A 20,785-nucleotide genomic window follows, 5' to 3' on the forward strand; every position below is an offset into this window, starting at 1 on the left:
TTTTCTTGTAAAGGGATACTTGTTTTTTTTTGGCAATGAAGCCCTTTATCTACTTCCCCAGAGTCAGATGAACTCGTGGAAACCATTTTTATGTCTCTGAGTCCAGTTTGAAGGAAGTTGCTAACTAGAGCTAGCACAATTGCTAGTTAGCATTAGCTAACGTTAGCTAATGAAACTACCTCTAACATCCTTCATACTGGACACAGAGGCATTAAAATGGTATCCACGAGGTCATCTGACTCTAGGGAAATAGATTCATTTCCAAAAACCTGTAGTATCACTTTAAGTAATAATGTATTGTGTCTGTGTATATGCTGCCCCCATCAGGTGAAAACAAAGACCAGTGTAGAGAGTAAGAGCCAAACCTTGCAGGGCCTTGCTTTCCCACTGCAGGAGGATGCCAAACGGGTTCTACAACAACTTGCACAGAAACACATCAACTACATTCAGCTGGTGAGCCATATAGAAATGCCATTAGCCAACCAAATACAAATGATTGATATCTCTGGCGGCCACAATCTCAGCGATAATAGCCATGTATTCTGGCTCACTGCCTGAGCCATACACAGTCATCTCAGTGGTAGCTGTGTAATATGTGTGTGTTGCAGAAGTTGGACACAGAGAAAGAAATGATAGAAAGAAATTATAGAGCTGGTTCCACGGATACGCCCTGACAACTCTTCTACCCTCTATAAACACTCCCATGAAGGGGATTACTGGGAATCTGTGGGTCAGTCTCAGTCATTGATTTTCTGCCCTGGTCATTCTACTCTCTCTCTCTCCCTTCATTCAATGAAATAAAAATACAATGGTGCACTATTATAATATCATAAATAATGAACAAAGAGTAACAGGTCCAACCAACCTCTTTCACTTCCTCTCAGTGTTCATCTACTCCATGCCAGGTTACAGCTGTAGCATTAAAGAGCGGATGCTGTACTCCAGTTGTAAGAGTTGACTGCTGGATGAGGTGGAGAAAGATTACCATCTGGAGGTTGCAAAGAAGGTAATCCGCCGAAATTCAGATATTGCATACACAATGTGGTCTTTGTGTTTTTACAATATTGCTCTGTGCCTGAGTGGAAGTGCACATTTACTCTGTGGTATTACTTTGTTGTTGTAGTTACTTTGTGTTATTGTATTTACTCAGTGTTATTGTATTTACTCAATGTTATTGTATTTACTCTGTTATAATATTTACTATGTGTTATTACTGGGAATGATTGTATTTACTCTGTTGTTACTATGTTTACTGTGTTATATTTATTCTGTCTATTGTATTTACTGCATGTTATTGTATTTACTCTGTATTATTACGGTTTTACTGTATGTTAATACTCTGCGTATTGTATTTACTCTGTATTATTAATCTGTGTTATTGTATTTACTGTGTGTTATTGTATTTACTCTGTATTATTACTCTGTGTATTGTATCAACTCTGTGTATTTACTCTGTGTTATTGGGTCTGTGTGCAGATGGAAATTGACAATGGGGATGAATTGACAGAGGAGTTCCTGTATGATGTGGTTCATCCTAAGCAGCATGCCTTCCAGCAGGCCTTCGCCAAACCTTGTGGCTCAGCAGGGAAGAAAGGCCGTAAGCACCTCATCAAGGGTCATCCCCAGCCCTGCCCTCAATCCTCATCCTCCTGTTGCCACGCCATCTGGCAGCTTGTTTGGCCACAAGGAAGGAAAAGGAGAAGAACATGGACAGATTTATCCTGTCATTTTTATTTTGACCTCCCTTTGCTTGTCATTACGTTCCCCAGTTTCTGTGTTGTTGTGGGTTTGTATGTGTATGTGTGTATTTCAGGAAATGGAATCCTGGATTCCTCAAGCAGCTGATTGGTCTGCTGCTTGAGGAAGTGTGTGTTTTTAGCTTAGTGTTTTTGTTTATTGAAATTGTTCTCTAAGTATTAGTAACTGTTCTGTTTCATTTGTTCCGGGGGAGAAGGGGAACGCACCTTGGGAGTGTTTAGGCAAGAAGCCTGCGTGCACACATAACCCGTAGTATTTAATCTGTCTATGCACACTAGGTAATACCCCTGGTATTTTGGTTAGCGAGCCAGTTGGTGCTAAAGGTTAGGTAAGTAGTGGGAAGGTAGGAGAGGGGACTCTTTAACTTACTTTCTTTGCTTTGGTTCCGTCCAGCCCCTTTTCCCCCACCTTACCGTGTTTTAAGGAATAATCAATTCCCTGTAACGGTATTTTTCTCTGCCTCTGCTTTCCTCGCACCTACTAACACACTTTTTTTTCACTCCACAGGGAGTTGAGATGTAGCAGGGTGTTGTGTTCCCTCCTCAAAGGGGCATACACACACACACACACACACACACACACACACACACACACACACACACACACACACACACACACACACACACACACACACACACACACACACACACACACACACACACACACACACACACACACACACACACACACACACACACACACAGACAAACATGAAAGACCAATGGATGGTCTTACAGGTGCCTCAGCCAAATTTCTCTATTGCAAATGTCACATAGATCTACAGAAGAAGCCTGTCCATCTGATGTGTTGCCCATAGGTTGAAAACAAATTCAGGTAACTTTTCCCAAATTCCCAGTTTTTCCCCCTGGAAATCCTGGTTTAGAGGCTTCCTGGATTTCCTGCTTATTCCCTCGTGACTCCAGGAATCTTCCAACCAGTTTTTCTGGAAAACCAGGGCATTTGTGGAATATTACTGGAATTTTGCAACCCTAGTTATCCATACCTTGACTGTTGTCACTAAATGTTTTGCATCAAACATGTTTGTAAAAACAGATGATAATGAGAGGAATTCTAAATGAAATGTAGATGTTTTTCAGTATGTTTTGTCTTTTTCTTATCACTGAAATGATAAGTTAAAAAAACACAAACTGCATGGGACCGATGATGCATCATTACAAGAGAGCATCTTGTGGCAGCTATTAACGCAGAGGGGACAGGGAGGACACTTCTGACTAGACTTCTGTAGGCTGCACCCCTGACTGGCCTGTTAAGGAAGCAAATGACCATGTTTTAACATAAGCACAGATTGTCAATATGCGCTGGCAGCCATGCATAAATACCACAGAGCTTAGAGCCTGTTAATTAAGATCTGCAAGGAATTCCTTAATTTAAATAGCGAGTAGCCTAATAGCCCACATGCCTTTGAGAGCAGGTTAATTAAAACACCTGACACCTTTTACACGTGTAGACTAACATAAGGTAAAGGCACCCCAAAAATCTATATCTATTGACATTTCTTCAACAGTGTATTGTCATTTAATACTGGTCCCACACACAGTTCCAGGTTAGTACTGCTACAGGCCTGATTCAATCATTAAGCCCTTGATTAATTGAAATAGGTTTATTACTGCTGGTCAGAGACAAAAGCCTGTACAGCCGTGTGTTTCCAGCCAGGTCAGCCCAGCTGGAAGACGAATTCAATAACCTTTCCAACAGTTTGTTTCAAAGCTTGCCTTACTCTACTGAACAAGTCTGTCACAAACAACGAGCCATTTGAGTGGCAAATTAATGTTAGGCCACCACACCAGACCTAACATCACATTTTGTGCATCAAAGCGGGGACCGAGAGATTGAAAAACAGCTTCTATCTCAAGGCCATCAGACTGTTAAACAGCCATCACCAGCATTGAGTGGCTGCTGCCAACATACTGACTCAACTCTAGCCACTTTAATAATGGAAACATTTATTACATCAATTTAGCCACTTTAAACAATGCCACTTTATATAATGTTTACATTCCCTACATTACTCATCTCATATGTATATACTGTCCTCTATACCATCTACTGCATCTTGCCTATGCCCTTAGGCCATCATTCATTCATATATTTTTATGTACATATTCTTATTCATTCCTTTACATTTGTGTATAAGGTAGTTGTTGTGAAATTGTTAGGTTAGATTACTTGTTAGATATGACTGCATGGTCGGAACTAGAAGCACAAGCATTTCGCTACACTCTGCATTAACATCTGCTAACCATGTGTATGTGACAAATAACATTTGATTTGATTTTTACATTTGTTTATAAGCAGGGGTGAAAGTAAGGCGGTATGGTCCAGGCAGAATAAAGTGTGGTACGCCATACCAGTTAAAAGTAAGTCTATCACAATTAAAACAACAAGCCCAAAAAACTACAGGCTATTATACCATTATTTGACATTACTGCATATCAGCCGCATGAATAATTAGCGAACTGACTGGAAATCGGTTGGTATACGCTCCAAATTGAGTTGTGGTTTGAGGAGAACACTAACATGTTGCCAAGGCAGAGATGCGTGGCCGAAACGCCCGCGGACAAGACGGAGATGAGTGGCCGAGACCGTGGCGCGCGTGGACCTCCGTGGATGCATCAATTCAGCTACAAGTGTAGGCCTAATGACTTTGTCAATGGGTCAGTGTCGCATAAGTTTTTTTCCAACAATAATTTCGTCCTCCAGATTAGATGGAGGTCATATTGTATTTGTCTCCCCTTTTCCTAGGCTAATTCTATATGAACTAGACGTCGTTTTATTGATCTGTTTGTCAGTGTCAGCAGAGTAGTAGGCTCCCATGTATATTTTATCATAGAAAAAAAGAGTGCGCGCACTTGGATATCCCGTACCCGTAAGAAATTAAATCTACTTTCACCCTCTGTTTATACGTATTTTCAGCTGACGAATGTCTATATTATTTGGAAAAACCCTATTCGTTCCGCATACCCATTATTCTAGTGACTCAATTCCCAGAATGTGTAAAGGGCTGGCTGCAGGTCTAGTGGGCGGAGATAATCGCACCGATTCTTGGAAAGTGATTAGGGGGAAGGTAGTAGTGAGGTCCGATTCCTGCCAGCAAGACCGAAAGACTGAATTACTATGATGAATTTAGACTCACCAGGAACGAGCTAAATTTGTATTTATTTCTACACTGGCATTCACAGTAACCGATTTCAAATAATAAAATGCGGACAGGCTCGGTGGCGGTGCGCATGACGTCAGAAGCTCCGGTGTACTGAACAGTTCTCAGAATAGAATCACAGAGTATAATTCTTGGAATTGGTTCATTTTAAAAGCCGAACCCACACACCCTCCCTCACATGCTAAGAACCCATTTTAGAGACAACACTCATCTGCTGCTCTGTATCCTATTTTTCTACATTTCACATTTATTTTCGTGCTTTTGAATTAGTTTATTCATTTTCGGATGCGTCTCTATTCACTGAACATTTGCGTGAGACATTCATTAGAATAAAATAATTACATTCCTTTGTATAGACCAGCTATATTTTCGTAAAACCCGCTGTGGAATTAGACTATTGTGGAATATTGAAGACTCACCATCATGATTCTTTGTGTTCAAGGGTAAGTTCACATTTTTTGTCCCTGTTTGATGTGACATTTCATGCTTTGATGTTGATATTCAAAATCAAATGACAAAGACATTTAATTCAATAAAAATTCCAGGTCATTCTTATAATTCAGAAATCATTCAATTACTGTCAATTCCAATATTTAAATTCCAAGAACTCAATTCCCAATAAAATATTATCACTAACAATTGCACAAATTATGCTGTGCAGATAGCCTAGCTATACTGCAAATAGAAATATACAAGTTGAAATTTAAAAAAAATCCTGGAATACATTTGATACTAGGTTCATTAATTCTAATAATATTAAATTCCAAATAAATTCCAAATAAATTCCAAAAATGAAATGTTTTTACAATTCAAACAGTCCAAACAGTTTAAATTCTAATCCAATGAAAAATCCATAACATGAAGATTGTTTAAATTCGAAATGAATTCAACAGATTGTCCTCTTCACGCGTGATTTCAAGAATTTTATTGGAATTACAAATTAAATTGGAATCGAACCCAACCCTGTTGTGAATTCATATATTATAATACTTCCAATTGTGACAAGCCTCCCCCCCCCCCCAAGGGTGGACTGGCCATCTTGCATTTCAGACAAATGCCATATGGGCTGGTCCAATTTCAGCGCATTGGACCTGTCTAACTTGATTTTTTTGTGTGCAAAATGACAATTACTTGACTAATAATGGGGGCCTCTGGAAAAAAATGGTCTGGTGTGGGGGCCTGGAGGGGAAAATGGTCTGGTGTGGGGGCCTGAAGGGAAAAATTGTCCGGTGTGGGGGCCTGGAGGGAAAAATGGTCTGGTGTGGGGGCCTGAAGGGAAAAATTGTCCGGTGTGGGGGCCTGAAGGGAAAAATTGTCCGGCGTGTTAGCAATGCCAGGGCAGATTTCTGGTTCAAGTCCGCCCCCTGATTAATTAGCCTATGACAATATTAGGACTTGTCCTTTAACAGGATAGTGGGTAATGTAATGAATGATTCACCTGGTTGTTCCCTACTGTCTCCTACACTTGTCCTGTGCTCATGGTTGTAGTCTCTTGTTTACAGCCCCAGACCACTGCTGTCTGGCAGCCCCACAGAGGGCCCTGTGGGCATGCGGACAGGGAGCATCTCCTCATCTCACTTCCTTCACAGCACCCCTCCACAGTGGGACCCCACGAATGATCTGCGCACCATCGCCAAAAACTTCTTCTACCTTGATACCTCAGGTAATGCAAATCGAATTTCCAAACTGTAAACTCCCCCCAACAGGCTCCCCGAAACCCTTTCATGGTTTTAATGTTTTTGGTAACAATAACTACTTGCGTTTCAGTTCATCCAGTCGACTGCTTACTACAGGATTACTAAAATCTAAACCATTGAATAAATTATTAAACTTTGACCTCTCACTCTTTGCAGGCTGGTACTGGGGAGCCATCACAGCAGGTCAGGCCCATGCAGCTCTCCAGGCAGCGTCAGAGGGGGCCTTTCTGATTCGAGACAGCAGCCATCCCCTGTACATGCTGACCCTGTCTGTTAGGACTGCCCGTGGCCCCACCAGTATACGCATCCAGTACAGTGGAGCCCGGTTTCTGCTAGACTCCAGCTCACCAGCCCGACCCAGCCTTTTGTCCTTTCCTGATGTGCCTAGCATGGTGCAGTACTATGTAGGACCAACAAGGAAGGTGCAGAAGGGCAAGGTGGAGGAGACTCATGGCGCACAGCCCGCCCAGAGGACAGTTCAGGAGAGCACAGTAGTGCTGAAGCTCAAGCGGGCCCTGCACAAGCCCCAGGCCTTCCCCTCCCTCCAGCACCTCACACGCCTCACCATCAACCGCAGCACAGGCTGTCCGGACCAGCTGCCACTGCCACGCCCACTGGTGCGCTACCTGCAGGACTACCCCTTCCATGTATGAGGGTCCTCTGGTGCTGAATTAAACGAAACAGTTCAACTAAACCTTGAGGAGCGCTGTCAGTAAGAGGTCCCTGGCAGCTGGAAACAACATCACTGCACTGGACACTAATGGAGCCACATCAGACATACGGTTGGTCATGAGACCATGTTTGGGAAAGAACCTTCCAGAAAATGGTGCCTGGTTTTGGATTCTGTGTACCATCCCAATTCACAGAGGTGATTAACTGGAAAACACATGGTGCTAACTGTAGTGTATCCTCGTGCTATGAGGGGTAACGTTTTCTTTCTGTTTCTGAGCAGTGAATTGCTTTTCAGTCACAAATGTAAATTGTTAAATTTTTTGTTTAGTCAACATTGTCATTTTTTACCGCCCCGACACTGTACATATCCCTTTTTTTATTAAAACAATATTAAATGAGTTATACTGCTCCTGTCTTCAATGTCCTGTTGTCTTTTGGTGGGTCAAATGCCACAAAGAGCTTTATAGCCTACATCCACAGAAGAGAAAATGGGTTGCGTGGGCAGTGTGCCCAATCTCAGTTGTTATCTGAAGCGGTCTTTATAACATAAAGAGATTAAACTCCCTCGTGTATAAGTGTGTACACAGCAGAATCGACTAGGCAATATAGGCTGGATTCAATGTGCCTTTGTGTAAGAGTGAATCTGAGTCAGCAGCCTAGTCAGCGGGGAGGGAGAATCCCTTGATTCGTAGAACTACTGAATGCCTTCTGGGAGGGTGAAATTCTGAGAGGGAGGGTTCTAAGAAAAGCCTCTCAGTAATTACCTTCAACCTACTACTCGCTCGGTCACGATCACCCTCCTTTATTGCCACACAAACACACATTAGCACCTACAACGTCCTCAGGTATAAATGAAGCCCATCTACGATATGTATATGTGTGTGTTTGTGAATTTCTACATTATTTGAGCTCAGTAGTGTGTACAGTACGTGGCAGATGGATGGTGGGTGTTGAGGCTGTAGCAGGCTGGTCTGAAGCCAGTGAAACAGGATCCATATCTCACACAGTCTCTCAATGCTGGTCCTGGTCCTGATCTGTGTTGCACTACTTTTTTTGAAGGATGCAGAAACGGGGCCTATAAGCGACAGAGAGAATATGAATCAGGTGTTCAATATGAATACATTTCTTGATCGAAGGTTTTGAAAATGTAGTTATTTAACAAAGATATGGCAGTCTGATTTACTCCTGACCTGTCAGTGATGTCACGATGCGTGTGCAAGTAGTGTAACTCTTCAACACTTTCCTCTACCCACTTCTGGATGAGCTGTGGATGACGTGGGTCTACTTCCAAGTATACACGACTGCGAGACAGGAAGAAATGAAAACACAGTGAAGTGAAACTTCTCAAACCATTGAATAACAGAGATTGAAGTAGTGAGACCTGCTTTACAATAGATACAACAGAGTGACAAGACAGAAAGCTTCTTAGTGTGCGCCACAAAACGGTACATCTAAAATAATATTGGCCTACTGTGAATATTCCCTTAAAGACAAACACTGTGGCCTGCATAAACACTTCCAATACAGTTTGTAGCTCCAGAAATGACTTGAGTTTCACCATATGGATATGATGAGCGGTAAGGTCACTAGGAACAATGGGGGGAGGGAAATTATAGATAGCAATGATACATTCATATTGACCAATTTCAAGCGTGTGATTTTATGTTATGTTCTAGATGCAGAAAATACACTCAGTACCTTACCCATGGTTGGATAAGAGCTTTGGAGCCAGAGTCAGAATGTGTCTCATCACCTGCATGCCATCTTTCCCCCCATCCAGAGCAGCATGGTCCTCAAACCTGAGGATGTCAGCACAGAACACTGTAGTTCATGTACTTCCATTTGAACTCGAAGTGTGCGTGCGTTTGTGTGTGCGTGCGACTGCTCGTCTCACCTGAGGATTTCAGGTTCAAGTGATATCATATCCTCTGAGAACAGGTACGGAGGGTTGCTGACCAAAACGGAGACTGGACTGCACATGCTCACAATTATGTCTGCATCTAGAACATAACATAAAATCACACCCTTGAAATCGGCAAATCTGAATGTAACATCTGTATGGCTTATCTTCCTTTACCGATGTTATAATATCCCTCCCACATCATTCCTATTGACCTTACCTCTCATCACATCCATATGGTGAACCTCAAGTCGGTCCTGGAACCCCAAACTGTAACATACAGACAATCAGGTTTGCACATATTCACAAAACATGAATTAATGTGGCTAATCAAAATCAGCTAATCAAAGTAAAATTGTTATCCTGTGTTTTCATGATTACCTGTGTGAGTTCTCTCTTGTCAGATCCACAGCATCCTTGTTTTTATCTAAAGCAATCGCTCTGAGCTGAGAGAGAGAAACTCAAATATCAGTGTTGTTTGAGTGAAGGGGCTCAGAGATCAAGGAACATGATATGAAAGAAAGGGAGAAAGTAAAAGAGGGGGAGAGCACACCTGTGGGAGGCTCTTAAGTAAACTGAGGGAGATAGCACCAGAGCCACAGCCCACTTCCAGGCACCTGAAGCTGGTCTCCTCACTTAGTCCAGTCCCCTGCTTCATCTGGAGATCTGTAAGCACTAGGCCAACCAACTCCTGCACAGACAGACAGACGTGCAACCATAGCTTGACAACCATAGCTTCATGTCTCTGCAATGGAAATTCTGACGACAGTCACAGAATGAAATATTTAAATGCGCTCTTATCAGATTATGGTCCCTTGTGTTTCAAACAACTTGTTTTATAGTATGTGTAAGTGACTTACCTAGTTAAATAAAGGTTAAATAAAAAATCAAATAAATTAAATTAAATAAAAAAAGTGTGTTTGTGTGTGTGTGTGTGTGTGTGTGTGTGTGTGTGTGTGTGTGTGTGTGTGTGTGTGTGTGTGTGTGTGTGTGTGTGTGTGTGTGTGTGTGTGTGTGTGTGTGTGTGTGTGTGTGTGTAGTCTCCCGCACCTCAGTTTCAGGCCGGGGGATAAACACGGGAGGTCTCATCTTCAGTGTCAGATCTCTGAAGTCCCACTCTTCAATCACATACTGCACTGGCATTCTGAACACACAGCACATATCACATGTTCACATGTCCAATTTTTCAGTTTTTGATTTGTTAAAAAAGTTTTAAATATCCAATAAATGTCGTTCCACTTCATGATTGTGTCCCTCTTGTTGTTGATTCTTCACAAAAAAATACAGTTTTATATCTTTATGTTTGAAGCCTGAAATGTGGCAAAAGGTCGCAAAGTTCAAGGGGGCCGAATACTTTCGCAAGGCACTGTATGTACCTGGTGAGACGTCTGGAACAGAGCTCCCATGTCTGCTCTGTCTGTTCTTGTGTCAGGAATTCAGCCAGCCTGTCCTGTCCAATGCCCTCTAACTGCGAGGGGAAGAGGTTGAGGGTTAGATGATTCCTTCAGTGAGAGAATGATAGACAGAGAAGGATGAAAGGTGAATATGGAAATGATTTGCAAGGATCATATTTTGGGTTCAGAAACTCACTGTTTTAGCACCAAGCAAATGTGCAATGATGTACTGGCTGGAGAGATGTGGCTCTGAGACACCTCTTTGCTGGAAATGGTCTGTCCATAACTTGACAGCTTGCTCCACCGTGAGCCTGCTAGCTGTAGGTAAGGCTGGGACGCATTCAGCCACACACGGAGACGTGCACAGCCACTGGAGGAAGGAAGGGAGCGAGACAGCGATAGAGAGATTATTACGAGGCTTCATTCAATAATGAATTCCAGTTATGTTTATACTGTAAACAACGCACTTTCCTTGCAATCCACGTGCAACACTTTATAGGAAAGGCATTTTAATTTACCTTGTGTCCAATAAATCCGTCTTTAAGTGGTTTAAAGCAGTTATAAACCTCATTCAATGGTCTTCGTAATCGTATCCACATGGTATTCCACTTTCTATTGACAGAAGACCAACACGTGAAGCAGTTGACATAAAGAAGGTAAAAAAAATGTAGCTAATATGAAACTCCGAAATAATCGTTTGACTATATTAATGGATATTGTGTAAAACCAGCTGAATGTGGTCTAAGTAAGTTGACTGTACTAACTATTCAATACAAAATAACCAACCATTTCAATCATTCATTAGAGGTATTCACTTCCGGGCATCCTTCCTTTTTTCAGAATAATAGTGCATTAGATTAATTCATAAATCCTTCCAAAATAAAAGTTAACTGTATTTTTGTCGATCCATACAATTAGGATGAAGTTAAATTAAATTATATTTTTAAGAACAAAATTGCAGTACATGCATCAAATTAATTCATACCTGATCGACATTTATTTAACGTGTACTATAAAGATTTAATTTCCCAAATCTGACATCCATCAACTTGTTTGGCGTGTCCTGGAACGTACCCATCAGTAATGCGCAGTGCGGGTAAATTATGTTCGGGAACTCCACCATGTTTCATCGATAGCGCAAGGTTGTTGTTAGCCATATAGCTAGCTAGCATACCACTTGTTCGATTGTATTTGCGCTGTGGTATATTTTTTTTCATGACATTTAAATAGATTGGTCGTCAATTGTAAGGAAATACAAGAGGATCCAGTTGTATGTTTACACATTAGCCAGAGAGTTAAGTTAGCTGGACTAGCTAGCTAGGGTAGACTGTCAACAACCCTTCCCTGCTCTGTCAGGAATTAGGAGTCATCATAGCTACTAGCTAGCCACAGTAACAAGAGAGTGATTTACAACCACTACACAGCTATACACAGCTACTGTAGGTCTTCAAAAATACTTCTCTTCAATTGAGCATTCACATTGTCTGAGAACGGAGTAAGAGATTGACGCAGTTGGAGTTACTTTCTTTCTTATACTACCTGAAGTTTAAAGTCCTTTTTACAACGTCTTCATGGGGATGAGTCGAATAGAGTGTATATTTTTTAGTGAGTTTCACCCCACACTGGGACCAAAGATTACTTACCAGGTAGGTGTACAGTACAGTATATGTTTCGACAGTTTTTGCAAGGAGTGTCATGCTAACTTTCTAATCAAATCGCATTTTTATTTGTGACATGCTTCGTATACAACCTGGCGGGTAGACTAACAGTGAACTGCTTACTTACGGGTCCTTTTCCAACAATGCAGAGCTAAAGATAAGATCAAAAATAGAAATAGTGACGCAGTGAATAACGAGTAAATATAACATGGCTATATACAGTGGTGTAAAAATACTTCAATGTACTACTTAAGTAGTTTTTTTTTGTGGTATCTGTACTTTACTATTTATATTTTTGACAACTTTTACTTTGCTACATTCCTTGGCAAAATAGTGTTCTTTTTACTTCAGACATTTTCCTGGACACCCAAAAGTACTCTCTACATTTTGAATGCTTAGCAGGACAGGAAAATGGTCCAATTCACACACGTATCAAGAAAACAACCCTGGTCATCTCTACTGCCCCTGAACTGGCAGACTCACTAAACACAAATGTTTGGTTTGTAAATTATGTCTGAGTCTTGGAGGGTCCCCTGGCTATCGATACATAAGTTTAAAAAACTAAAACGGTGCCCTCTGGTTTGCTTAATATAAGGAATTAGTAATTATTTTAATACTTAAGTATATATAAAACCAAATTCTTTTAGACTTTTACTCAAGTAGTATTTGACCAGATACCTTAATAGAAAATGACTCAAGTAAAAGTTATCTTTACTTTTACTCAAGTATGACAATTGGGTACTTTTTCCACCACAACTGCTATAAATAGGGTTTAGAAAATAACATGGCTATACAGGGAGTGCAAGTACTAAGTCAATGTGCAGAGGCACAAAGTAATTGAGGTACCTATGTACTGTACATACAATGCATTCGGAAAGTATTCAGAACACTTGACTTTTAACGTTACAGCCTTATTCTAAAATTGATTATTAACTGGGTGGTTCCAGCCCTGAATGCTGATTGGCTGAGAGCTGTGGTATATCAGACCGTATACCACAGGTGTGACACAACATTTATTTTTACTGCTCTAATCTAACTAGGCAAGTCAGTTAAGAACAAATTCGTATTTACAATGACGGCCTACCAAAAACAAAAGGCCTCCCTGCGGGGGCAGGGATTAGAACATATATATATATATATATATATGATTTCTCAGTTTGGCCGGGCGGCCAACATTAGGGAGAGTCTTGGTGGTTCCAAACTTTTTCCATTTAAGAATAATGGAGGCCACTGTGTTCTTGGGAACCTTCAAGGCTGCAGAAATGTTTTGGTACCCTTCCCCAGATCTGTACCTCAACATGACCCTGTCTCGTAGTGCTATGTACAATTCCTTCAACCTCATGGTCGTAGTGCTATGTACAATTACTTCGACCTCATAGCTTGGGTTTTACTCAGATATTTACCACAGGTGGACTCCAATCATGTTGTATAATCGTCTCAAGGATGATCAATGGAAACAGGATGCACCTGAGCTCAATTTCGAGTCTCATACCAAAGGGTCTCAATACTTATGTAAATAAGGTATCTGTTTTTTTCCCATTTTTAATACATTTGAAAACGTTTAGAAAAACCTGTTTTCGCTTTGTCGTTATGGGGTATTGTGTGTAGATTGATGAGTACATTTTGTTTCATTGAATCCATTTTAGAATAAGGCTTTAACGTAACAAATGTGGAAAAAGTCAAGGGTCTGAATACTTTCCGAATGCACTGTATAGGTAGGGGTAAAGTGACTTATCAGCAGCTTCTGTGGTAAGTGTGAGTGCATTTCATCAGTTTGCGTGTGTGTGTTGGGGGTGTCAGTAAGTGTGTGTGGGTAGAGTCCAGTGTGTGCATAGTCACTGCTAAAGAGTTAGTGCCAAAAAAGGTAAATGCAAGTAGTCCGGGTAGCCCTTTGATTAGCTGTTCAGAAGTCTTATGGCTTGGGGGTAGGAGCTGTTCAGGGTCCAGTTGGTTCCAGACTTGGTGGATTGGTACCGCTTGCTGTGCGGTAGTAGCTAGAACAGTCTGTGGCTTGGGAAGCTGGAGTCTGACACTTTTTTGGGCCTTCCTCTGACATCGCCTGGCATAGAGGTCCTGGATGGCACGAAGCTCAGCCCCAGTAATGTACTGGGCCGTACTCACTACTCTGTAGTGCCTTGCAGTCGGATGCCAAGCAGTTGCCATACTGGTGATGCAGTTCGTCAAGATGCTCTCGATGGTGCAGCTGTATAACTTTTTGAGGATTTGAGGGACCATGCCAAGTAATTTCAGTCTCCAGTGGCGTTGTCGTGCCCTCTTCACAATTGTGTTGGTGTGTCTGGACCATGATAGATCCTTAGTGATGTGGACACTGAGGAACTTGAAGCTCTCGACCCGCTCCACTACAGCCCTGTCGATGTGGATGGGAGCGTGCTCGTCCCGTCCGTTTCCTGTAGTCCATGATCAGCTCCTTTGTCTTGCTGACATTAAGAGCGAGGTTGTTCTCCTGGAACCACACTGACAGGTCTCTGACCTCCTCCCTATAAGCTGGCTCATTGTTGTCGGTAATCAGGACTACCACAGTCGTGTTGTCGGCAAACTCAGTGATGTTGTCGGAAAACTTAGTGATGATGTTGGAGTTGTGCGTGGCCACGCAGTCGTGGGTGTACCGGGAGTACAGGAGGGGACTAAGCATGCACCTCTGAGGGGGCCCCTGTTTTGAGGGTTAGCATGGCTGTGTTATTGCCTATCCTCACCACCTGGGGGTGGGCTGTCAGGAAGTCCAGGATCCAGTTTCAGAGGGTGGTGTTCAGTCCCAGAGTCCTTAGCTTAGTGATGAGCTTCGAGGGCACAATGGTGTTGAACTCTAAGCTGTAGTCAATGAACAGCATTCTCACATACTGTAGGTGTTCCTTTTGTCCAGGTGGGAGAGGGCAATAAAGATTGTGTCATCTGTTGGGGCTGTGTTCTATCTTTTCCCATCTTTCTATTGTGTTCTATCCTCTCCAGGTTCCAGAGGAGTACATATCCCGGGAGCTCTTTGACACAGTACAGGTGTACATCATTACCAAACCAGAACTGCAGAACAAACTCATAACTGTGTATGTACACTTGGGAATTTACATTAGGATATTCTTATTCATGGTCCAATTTAACAACAGATCTAATTTTTCTCTCCTCTTGTGTCTGTTACTTGAACTAAGTGAATAATTTATTTGGGCTGCAATTTTTTCCTTTCCTGTGGCAGTCCTCACAAAAACCAGTTTCATCATGGCGCTTGATGGCTTTTGAAACTGCACATTTTCCAAATAGACTGACCTTCATGTCTTAAAATAATGGACTGTTATTTCTCTTTGCTTATTTGAGCGGTTCTTGCCATAATATGGACTTGTCTTTGACTGATGTAGAACGGCCATGGGGAAGAAGTTAATTGGTTGTCCGGTGTGCATCGAGCACAAGAAGTACAGCCGTAATGCTCTGCTCTTTAACCTGGGCCTTGTATGCGATGCAAGGACCAAGACCTGTGCCCTCGAGCCAATTGTCAAGAAGCTGTCAGGGTACCTCACAACGCTGGAGGTAAAAGGATCTCCCTGGAGGCTAGTGCTCTTTTTCAAAACATCACAAGATCTGAATGTCTTATGGGATATATAGGTCAAAGTGTTAATATTTCTCTTTATTTTGCAGCTGGAGAGTGGGTTCATATCGAACGAGGAGAGCAAACAGAAACTGCTACCTATTATGTCCACCTTGTTAGAGGAGCTAAATGCTACCGGAGCCTGTACCTTACCCATCGGTATGTGTGCATTTGTACACAGCAATGTGTCAGATAGTCTTTTCTCTTTCTCTCACACACCATTAGTTTCCTCCCTCTTATTTAGATGAGTCCAATACAATCAACCTGAAGTTGATTGAGCAGCGCAGGGACCCTCTGATCGTGCAGGAGTACGACGTGCCTGTCTTCACTCAGTGCAAAGACCACTTCATCAAATCCCAGTGGGATCTCACCACTCAACAGGTAGGTCTTTCTGCCACACCGACAGTGGCTCACACAGACAGACCCACGCCTCATCCTTACCAGAAGCTTACATACAGTGTGGCTGACATCCCATCAAGGGTTTCAGAGAAACAATGATTTGTCTATACAGTACCAGTCAAAAGTTTGGACACCTACTCATTCAAGGGTTTTCCTTTTGTACTATTAAAGCTGTCATCAAGGCAAAGGGTGGCTACTTTGAAGAATCTCAAATAGAAAATATATTTAGATTCGTTTAACACTTTTGTTTTGTTACTACATGATTCCATATGTGCTATTTCATAGTTTTGATATCTTCACTATTATTCTACAATGTAGAAAATAGTACAAATAAAGAAAAACCCTTGAATTAGTAGGTGTGTCCAAATTTTGGACCAGTACTGTGCAATGTCATCATGCACCTGTCTCAGATTAAAGCGCTGATGAATTCTGTTGTAGATCCTGGCCTATATTGATGGGTTCAGGCATATCCAGAAGATATCTGCAGAAGCGGATGTTGAACTTAATCTAGTCCGGATCGCCGTACAGAATTTACTGTGAGTGCTTTAAAACTGGTAATATGATGCAACAGATAATAAACCCATTGGAATACATTCTAAGAGAACATTCTTTGATGAAAAATTTCCCTTTGAAACCATGGAATACATTCTAAGAGAACATTCTTTGATGAAAAATTTCCCTTTGAAACCATGGAATACATTCTAAGATAACATTCTTTATGATGAAACAACATTTCCCTATGAAACCATGGAATGGATTCTAAGAGAACATTCTTTATGATGAAACAACATTTCCCTATGAAACCATGGAATAGATGCTAAGAGAACATTCTTTATGATGAAACAACATTTCCCTATGAAACCATGGAATTGATTCTAAGAGAACATTCTTTTTCACAGGTATTATGGTGTTGTAACCTTGGTATCAATATTTCAGGTAATGAAACCCTCAGTAACAATACCTTCTTCTGAAATGTGCTGTGTGTGTGTGTGTTGTGTGTGTGTGTGCAGTCCTGCTAACACACTGTATGTTGTGTCTCTCCAGTACTCCAATGTGTACTGCACAACCCCTACAGTCCAGAGCCTGATAGATGACAGGTCCATTCAGGAGGAGTGTCTCAACTATGTCACCAAGAAAGGTAACAGCCAGTTTGGAAAGTTGTAGTCAGAACAAGTTAGAATTTGTTACAGTGAGTGTATGATAAGTTCTGCTGCCTGTGTGCTTCAGGACAGAAGAGAGCCTGTTTAAGGGATGTGTTCCAGCTGTACTGTGGTCTGACTCCAGGCACCACAGTTCGTGATCTTTGCTCCCGCTACTCACAGCAGCTGCAGAGGGTAGATGAGAGGTGAGTTATTAAGCATCCATGTTGACTCATGATGTTTATGTGGTTGACATAGACCTCAATGTCCATATTTATTTATTTATTTGTCAGGGACCATGTACAACATGCCATTGCACCAGATTTAGCTAGATAGCTAATCCTCATCTACGTGGAGAAGTGTCGAGAATAGTGTTGTTGATATCATGTGATGCTCAACAGGAGGCTGATCCAGTATGGACTGATGAAGGCTCTCATTCGCCGTCTGCAGAAGTATCCTGTTAAGGTGACACGAGACGAGAGGAGCCGCCCACCACGCCTTTACACTGGTTGCCATAGTTACGACGAAATCTGCTGCAAGACGGGTAGGTTAAGGCGTTTATGATGACACATTACTGGTTTTATAGTGATGACGTGTTTAGGAAGATTCATAATTACAGAGGGCTGGATAAGTATTTTGAGAAATCGTTCTATACTCTGTAATCTCTCATGGCAGCGCCTTTCCCTGTATTTGCAGGAATGAGCTACAAAGAGCTGGACGAGCGCTTGGAGAATGACCCCAACATAATTGTGTGCTGGAAGTGATACCCTGGCTTAATCAGCAACCACACTCACTTTGATAGAGAAAGTCATCTCTCTAACAAAGACAGACAGACACGAGGTCCGATTGTACTGAAACAGAGGCCTCTTGCTCGCCTCTCATCTGACCCACACAACTGCCTGCTGTCCAGGAGACACGATGTTGATCAACCTCGGCCAAAGATGCCTTAGAAAAGTCAGTTTATCACTGTTGTTGTCTGTGGACTTCATCCGGAAATCTGTGCATTCAAAAGCTGAGACATGTAGGAATTTATATACTACTAGTATGTCACCAATGTCACCTGTTATCATCCTCAGGTTTTTCCATCCAGACTTTGAATCAATCATTGTGGGATAGTTTCATTCAGAACAATGAATGGAATAATTTAAAAAGACCACAAAAATGAGGAATGTGGCAGGTAGCCTAGAGGTTAAGAGCATTGTGCCAGGTCAGAGAACATTCGCTAGTTCAAACTCTTGCGCCGACTAAGTTAAAAATGTGTTGATCTTCCCTTGAGCAAGGCACTTAACACTAATTGCCCCTGTAAGTCGCTCTGGATAAGAACATCAGCTAAATGACTCAAATGTGCTTATTAATGTACCAAAAAATGATAATACCAACTCCTTGCAATAATAAAGATGCGTTGTTGATTTGAATGACCCATTGTCTGACTGTGTTTGTCTTGCTCACTTCACCTACAGAGCCTTCAGAAAGTATTTATACCCCTCGACTTATTCCACATTGTATTACAGCCTAAATTCAAAATGGATTGAATTGGTTTTGTTTCTCACCCATCTACATGCTGTTTTTTCAATACATTTGCTAACATTTCCAAAAACATGTTTTCACTCACGTTATGATGCTTCTTAACCCCATAATGTGAGTGAAAACATGTTTTTAGAAATGTTAGCTAACTTATTGAAAATTAAATGCAGAAATACAGTCTCTAATTTACAGAAGTATTCACACCCCTGATCTCAATACATGTTAGAATCACCTTTGGCAGTGATTACAGCTGTGTCTTTCTGGTTAAGTCTCGACGAGCTCTGTACACCTGGATTGTAGAACATTTGCACATGCTTAAAAAAATTCTTCAAGCTCTGTCAAGTTGGTTGTTGATCATTGCAAGACAGCCATTTTCAAGCATTGCCATAGGTTTTCAAGCCAATTTAAGTCTTGGAACATTCAATGTTGTCTTGGTAAGCAACTCCAGTGTATCTTTGGCCTTGTATTTTGTGTTATTTTTCTGCGGAAAGGTGAATTTGTCTCCCAGTGTCTGTTGGAAAGCAGACTGAACCAAGTATTCCTCTATGATTTTGCCTGTGCTTTGCTCTATTTGTTTGTTTTTTTAATCCTAAAAAAGAGTATGCTTATAACATGATGCAGCCACCACCATGCTTGAAAATATGAAGTGGATACTCAGTAATGTGTTGTGATGGATTTGCCCCAAACATAACACTTTGTATTCAAGACAAAGTTAATTTCTTTGGCACATTTTTTGCAGTTCTACTTTTGTGCCTTGTTGAAAACAGGATGCATGTTTTGGAATATGTTTATTCTGTACAGGCTTCCTTTTTAGTCTGTCAATTAGTTTACTATTTTTGAATAACTACAATGCTGTTGATGCATCCTCAGTTTTCTCCTATCACAGTCATTAAACTTTGTAACTTTTTAAAAGTCACCATTGGCCTAATGGTGAAATCCCTGAGTGGTTTCCCTCCTCTCCGGAGTTAGGAAGGACACCTGTATCTTTGTAGTGACTGCGTTCATTGATACATCATCCAAAGAGTAATGAATAACTTCATCATGCTCAAAGGAATATTCAATGTCTGCTTTTTTCATATGACCCATATATCAATAGGTGCCTTTTTTTGCGAGACATTGGACAACCTCCCTGGTCTTTGTGGTTGAATCTGTTCACTGCTCGACAGATAATTGTACATGTGGGGTACAGAGATGAGGTAGTCATTCAAAAATCATGTTAAACACTATTATTCAGTCCATGTGACTTGTTAAGCAAATGTTTACTCCTGAACTTATTTAGGCTAGCCATAACAAAGGGGTTGAATAGTTGTTGACTTTCAGCTTTTCATTTTGCATTAATTTGTAAAAATGTTTAAAAACATATTTCCACTTTGACATAATGGGGTATTGTGTGTAGGCCAGTGAAAAAAACTCAATACAATCCATTTAAAATTCAGGCTTTAAAACAACAAAATGTGCAAAAAAAGTTGAGGTGAGTGAATATTGTAATGGGATCATCAACTAGCTCATGGTTGGGGGCCAGAACATGATTACAAATAACTTGTAGACTGCAAATTGACCGCAAGAAGCCCAAACAGATATAATATTTGACAAAACATGTGTGGGAAGACTTGGGAACAGATTTCCTAAATGAAAATGACTTGTAGCTGATTTCCTGGTTGGACCTAATTTTTTTAACAGTTTTTTAGGTCCAACAAGGAAAATTTCCTGGTTGGACCTAAAAAAAAAATGTTTTTTTTTACTTGGGATGTGGGGGGGGGGGGGGGGGGTATAAAACTATTTGGCCAGTTGGTGAACCCTGGCCTAGTTGTTACAGTGTAGTAGACCCACATGTCCTTTGTCTCCTTCTACAGGAGAGATAGAGAAGTACATTC

At 41.3% G+C, this 20,785-nt stretch overlaps 3 protein-coding genes and 1 pseudogene across 5 annotated transcripts; 3 read left to right on the plus strand and 1 right to left on the minus strand.

Moving 5' to 3' along the window:
• The window catches only part of LOC124004195, a 24,380-nt pseudogene extending 20,710 nt beyond the window's left edge, over positions 1 to 3,670 (plus strand).
• A 1,189-nt stretch (positions 3,671 to 4,859) lies between these two features.
• On the plus strand, positions 4,860 to 7,725 carry LOC124002851 (cytokine-inducible SH2-containing protein-like). Its single transcript, XM_046310585.1, has 3 exons — positions 4,860 to 5,379; positions 6,439 to 6,599; positions 6,790 to 7,725. Exons 1-3 carry the CDS (start codon positions 5,360 to 5,362, stop codon positions 7,284 to 7,286), a joined length of 678 nt encoding a protein of 225 aa, XP_046166541.1. The 5' UTR covers positions 4,860 to 5,359; the 3' UTR covers positions 7,287 to 7,725.
• Positions 7,726 to 8,087: 362 nt separating this feature from the next.
• hemk1 (HemK methyltransferase family member 1) lies at positions 8,088 to 12,387 on the minus strand. Of its 3 annotated transcripts, none has more exons than XM_046310583.1 (12): positions 12,243 to 12,387; positions 11,118 to 11,211; positions 10,796 to 10,969; positions 10,582 to 10,673; positions 10,256 to 10,349; positions 9,759 to 9,896; positions 9,587 to 9,651; positions 9,426 to 9,475; positions 9,200 to 9,305; positions 9,009 to 9,104; positions 8,496 to 8,606; positions 8,088 to 8,380 (listed from the first exon to the last, which is right to left on the minus strand). In XM_046310583.1, exons 2-12 carry the CDS (start codon positions 11,196 to 11,198, stop codon positions 8,350 to 8,352), a joined length of 1,038 nt encoding a protein of 345 aa, XP_046166539.1. In that variant the 5' UTR covers positions 11,199 to 11,211; positions 12,243 to 12,387; the 3' UTR covers positions 8,088 to 8,349. The 3 variants fall into 3 exon arrangements, with proteins under 3 accessions (XP_046166539.1, XP_046166538.1, XP_046166540.1); XM_046310582.1 differs by lacking the exon at positions 12,243 to 12,387 and adding an exon at positions 11,386 to 11,449; XM_046310584.1 differs by lacking the exons at positions 8,088 to 8,380; positions 12,243 to 12,387 and having other exon boundaries at positions 9,004 to 9,104; positions 11,118 to 11,432.
• Positions 11,689 to 18,802, plus strand: nprl2 (NPR2 like, GATOR1 complex subunit). Its single transcript, XM_046310581.1, has 11 exons — positions 11,689 to 12,245; positions 15,225 to 15,316; positions 15,623 to 15,791; positions 15,900 to 16,008; positions 16,094 to 16,230; positions 16,687 to 16,784; positions 17,148 to 17,184; positions 17,293 to 17,386; positions 17,476 to 17,593; positions 17,789 to 17,931; positions 18,084 to 18,802. The coding sequence occupies exons 1-11, from the start codon at positions 12,171 to 12,173 to the stop codon at positions 18,149 to 18,151; spliced, it is 1,140 nt and encodes a 379-aa protein (XP_046166537.1). The 5' UTR covers positions 11,689 to 12,170; the 3' UTR covers positions 18,152 to 18,802.
• Positions 18,803 to 20,785: the final 1,983 nt, after the last annotated feature.

This window comes from Oncorhynchus gorbuscha, linkage group LG18 (genome assembly GCF_021184085.1).
Source record: "Oncorhynchus gorbuscha isolate QuinsamMale2020 ecotype Even-year linkage group LG18, OgorEven_v1.0, whole genome shotgun sequence".
Taxonomy (NCBI): Eukaryota; Metazoa; Chordata; class Actinopteri; order Salmoniformes; family Salmonidae; genus Oncorhynchus; species Oncorhynchus gorbuscha.

What these genes read in the sequence shown, in the direction of transcription:
- LOC124002851 (XM_046310585.1), top strand. Translation starts at nt 5,360, where the DNA reads ATGATTCTTTGTGTTCAAGG. An exon ending in ATGATTCTTTGTGTTCAAGG is followed by an intron (nt 5,380 to 6,438) that starts GTAAGTTCACAT and finishes TCTTGTTTACAG; the next exon opens with CCCCAGACCACTGCTGTCTG. An exon ending in CTTCTACCTTGATACCTCAG is followed by an intron (nt 6,600 to 6,789) that starts GTAATGCAAATC and finishes CACTCTTTGCAG; the next exon opens with GCTGGTACTGGGGAGCCATC.
- hemk1 (XM_046310583.1), bottom strand. Translation starts at nt 11,198, where the DNA reads ATGTGGATACGATTACGAAGACCATTGAATGAGGTTTATAACTGCTTT. An exon ending in ACAAGAGAGAACTCACACAG is followed by an intron (nt 9,476 to 9,586) that starts GTAATCATGAAA and finishes TGTATGTTACAG; the next exon opens with TTTGGGGTTCCAGGACCGAC. An exon ending in CATCGTGACATCACTGACAG is followed by an intron (nt 8,381 to 8,495) that starts GTCAGGAGTAAA and finishes TGTCGCTTATAG; the next exon opens with GCCCCGTTTCTGCATCCTTC.
- nprl2 (XM_046310581.1), top strand. Translation starts at nt 12,171, where the DNA reads ATGGGGATGAGTCGAATAGAGTGTATATTTTTTAGTGAGTTTCACCCC. An exon ending in GGGATCTCACCACTCAACAG is followed by an intron (nt 16,231 to 16,686) that starts GTAGGTCTTTCT and finishes ATTCTGTTGTAG; the next exon opens with ATCCTGGCCTATATTGATGG. An exon ending in CCTTGGTATCAATATTTCAG is followed by an intron (nt 17,185 to 17,292) that starts GTAATGAAACCC and finishes GTGTCTCTCCAG; the next exon opens with TACTCCAATGTGTACTGCAC.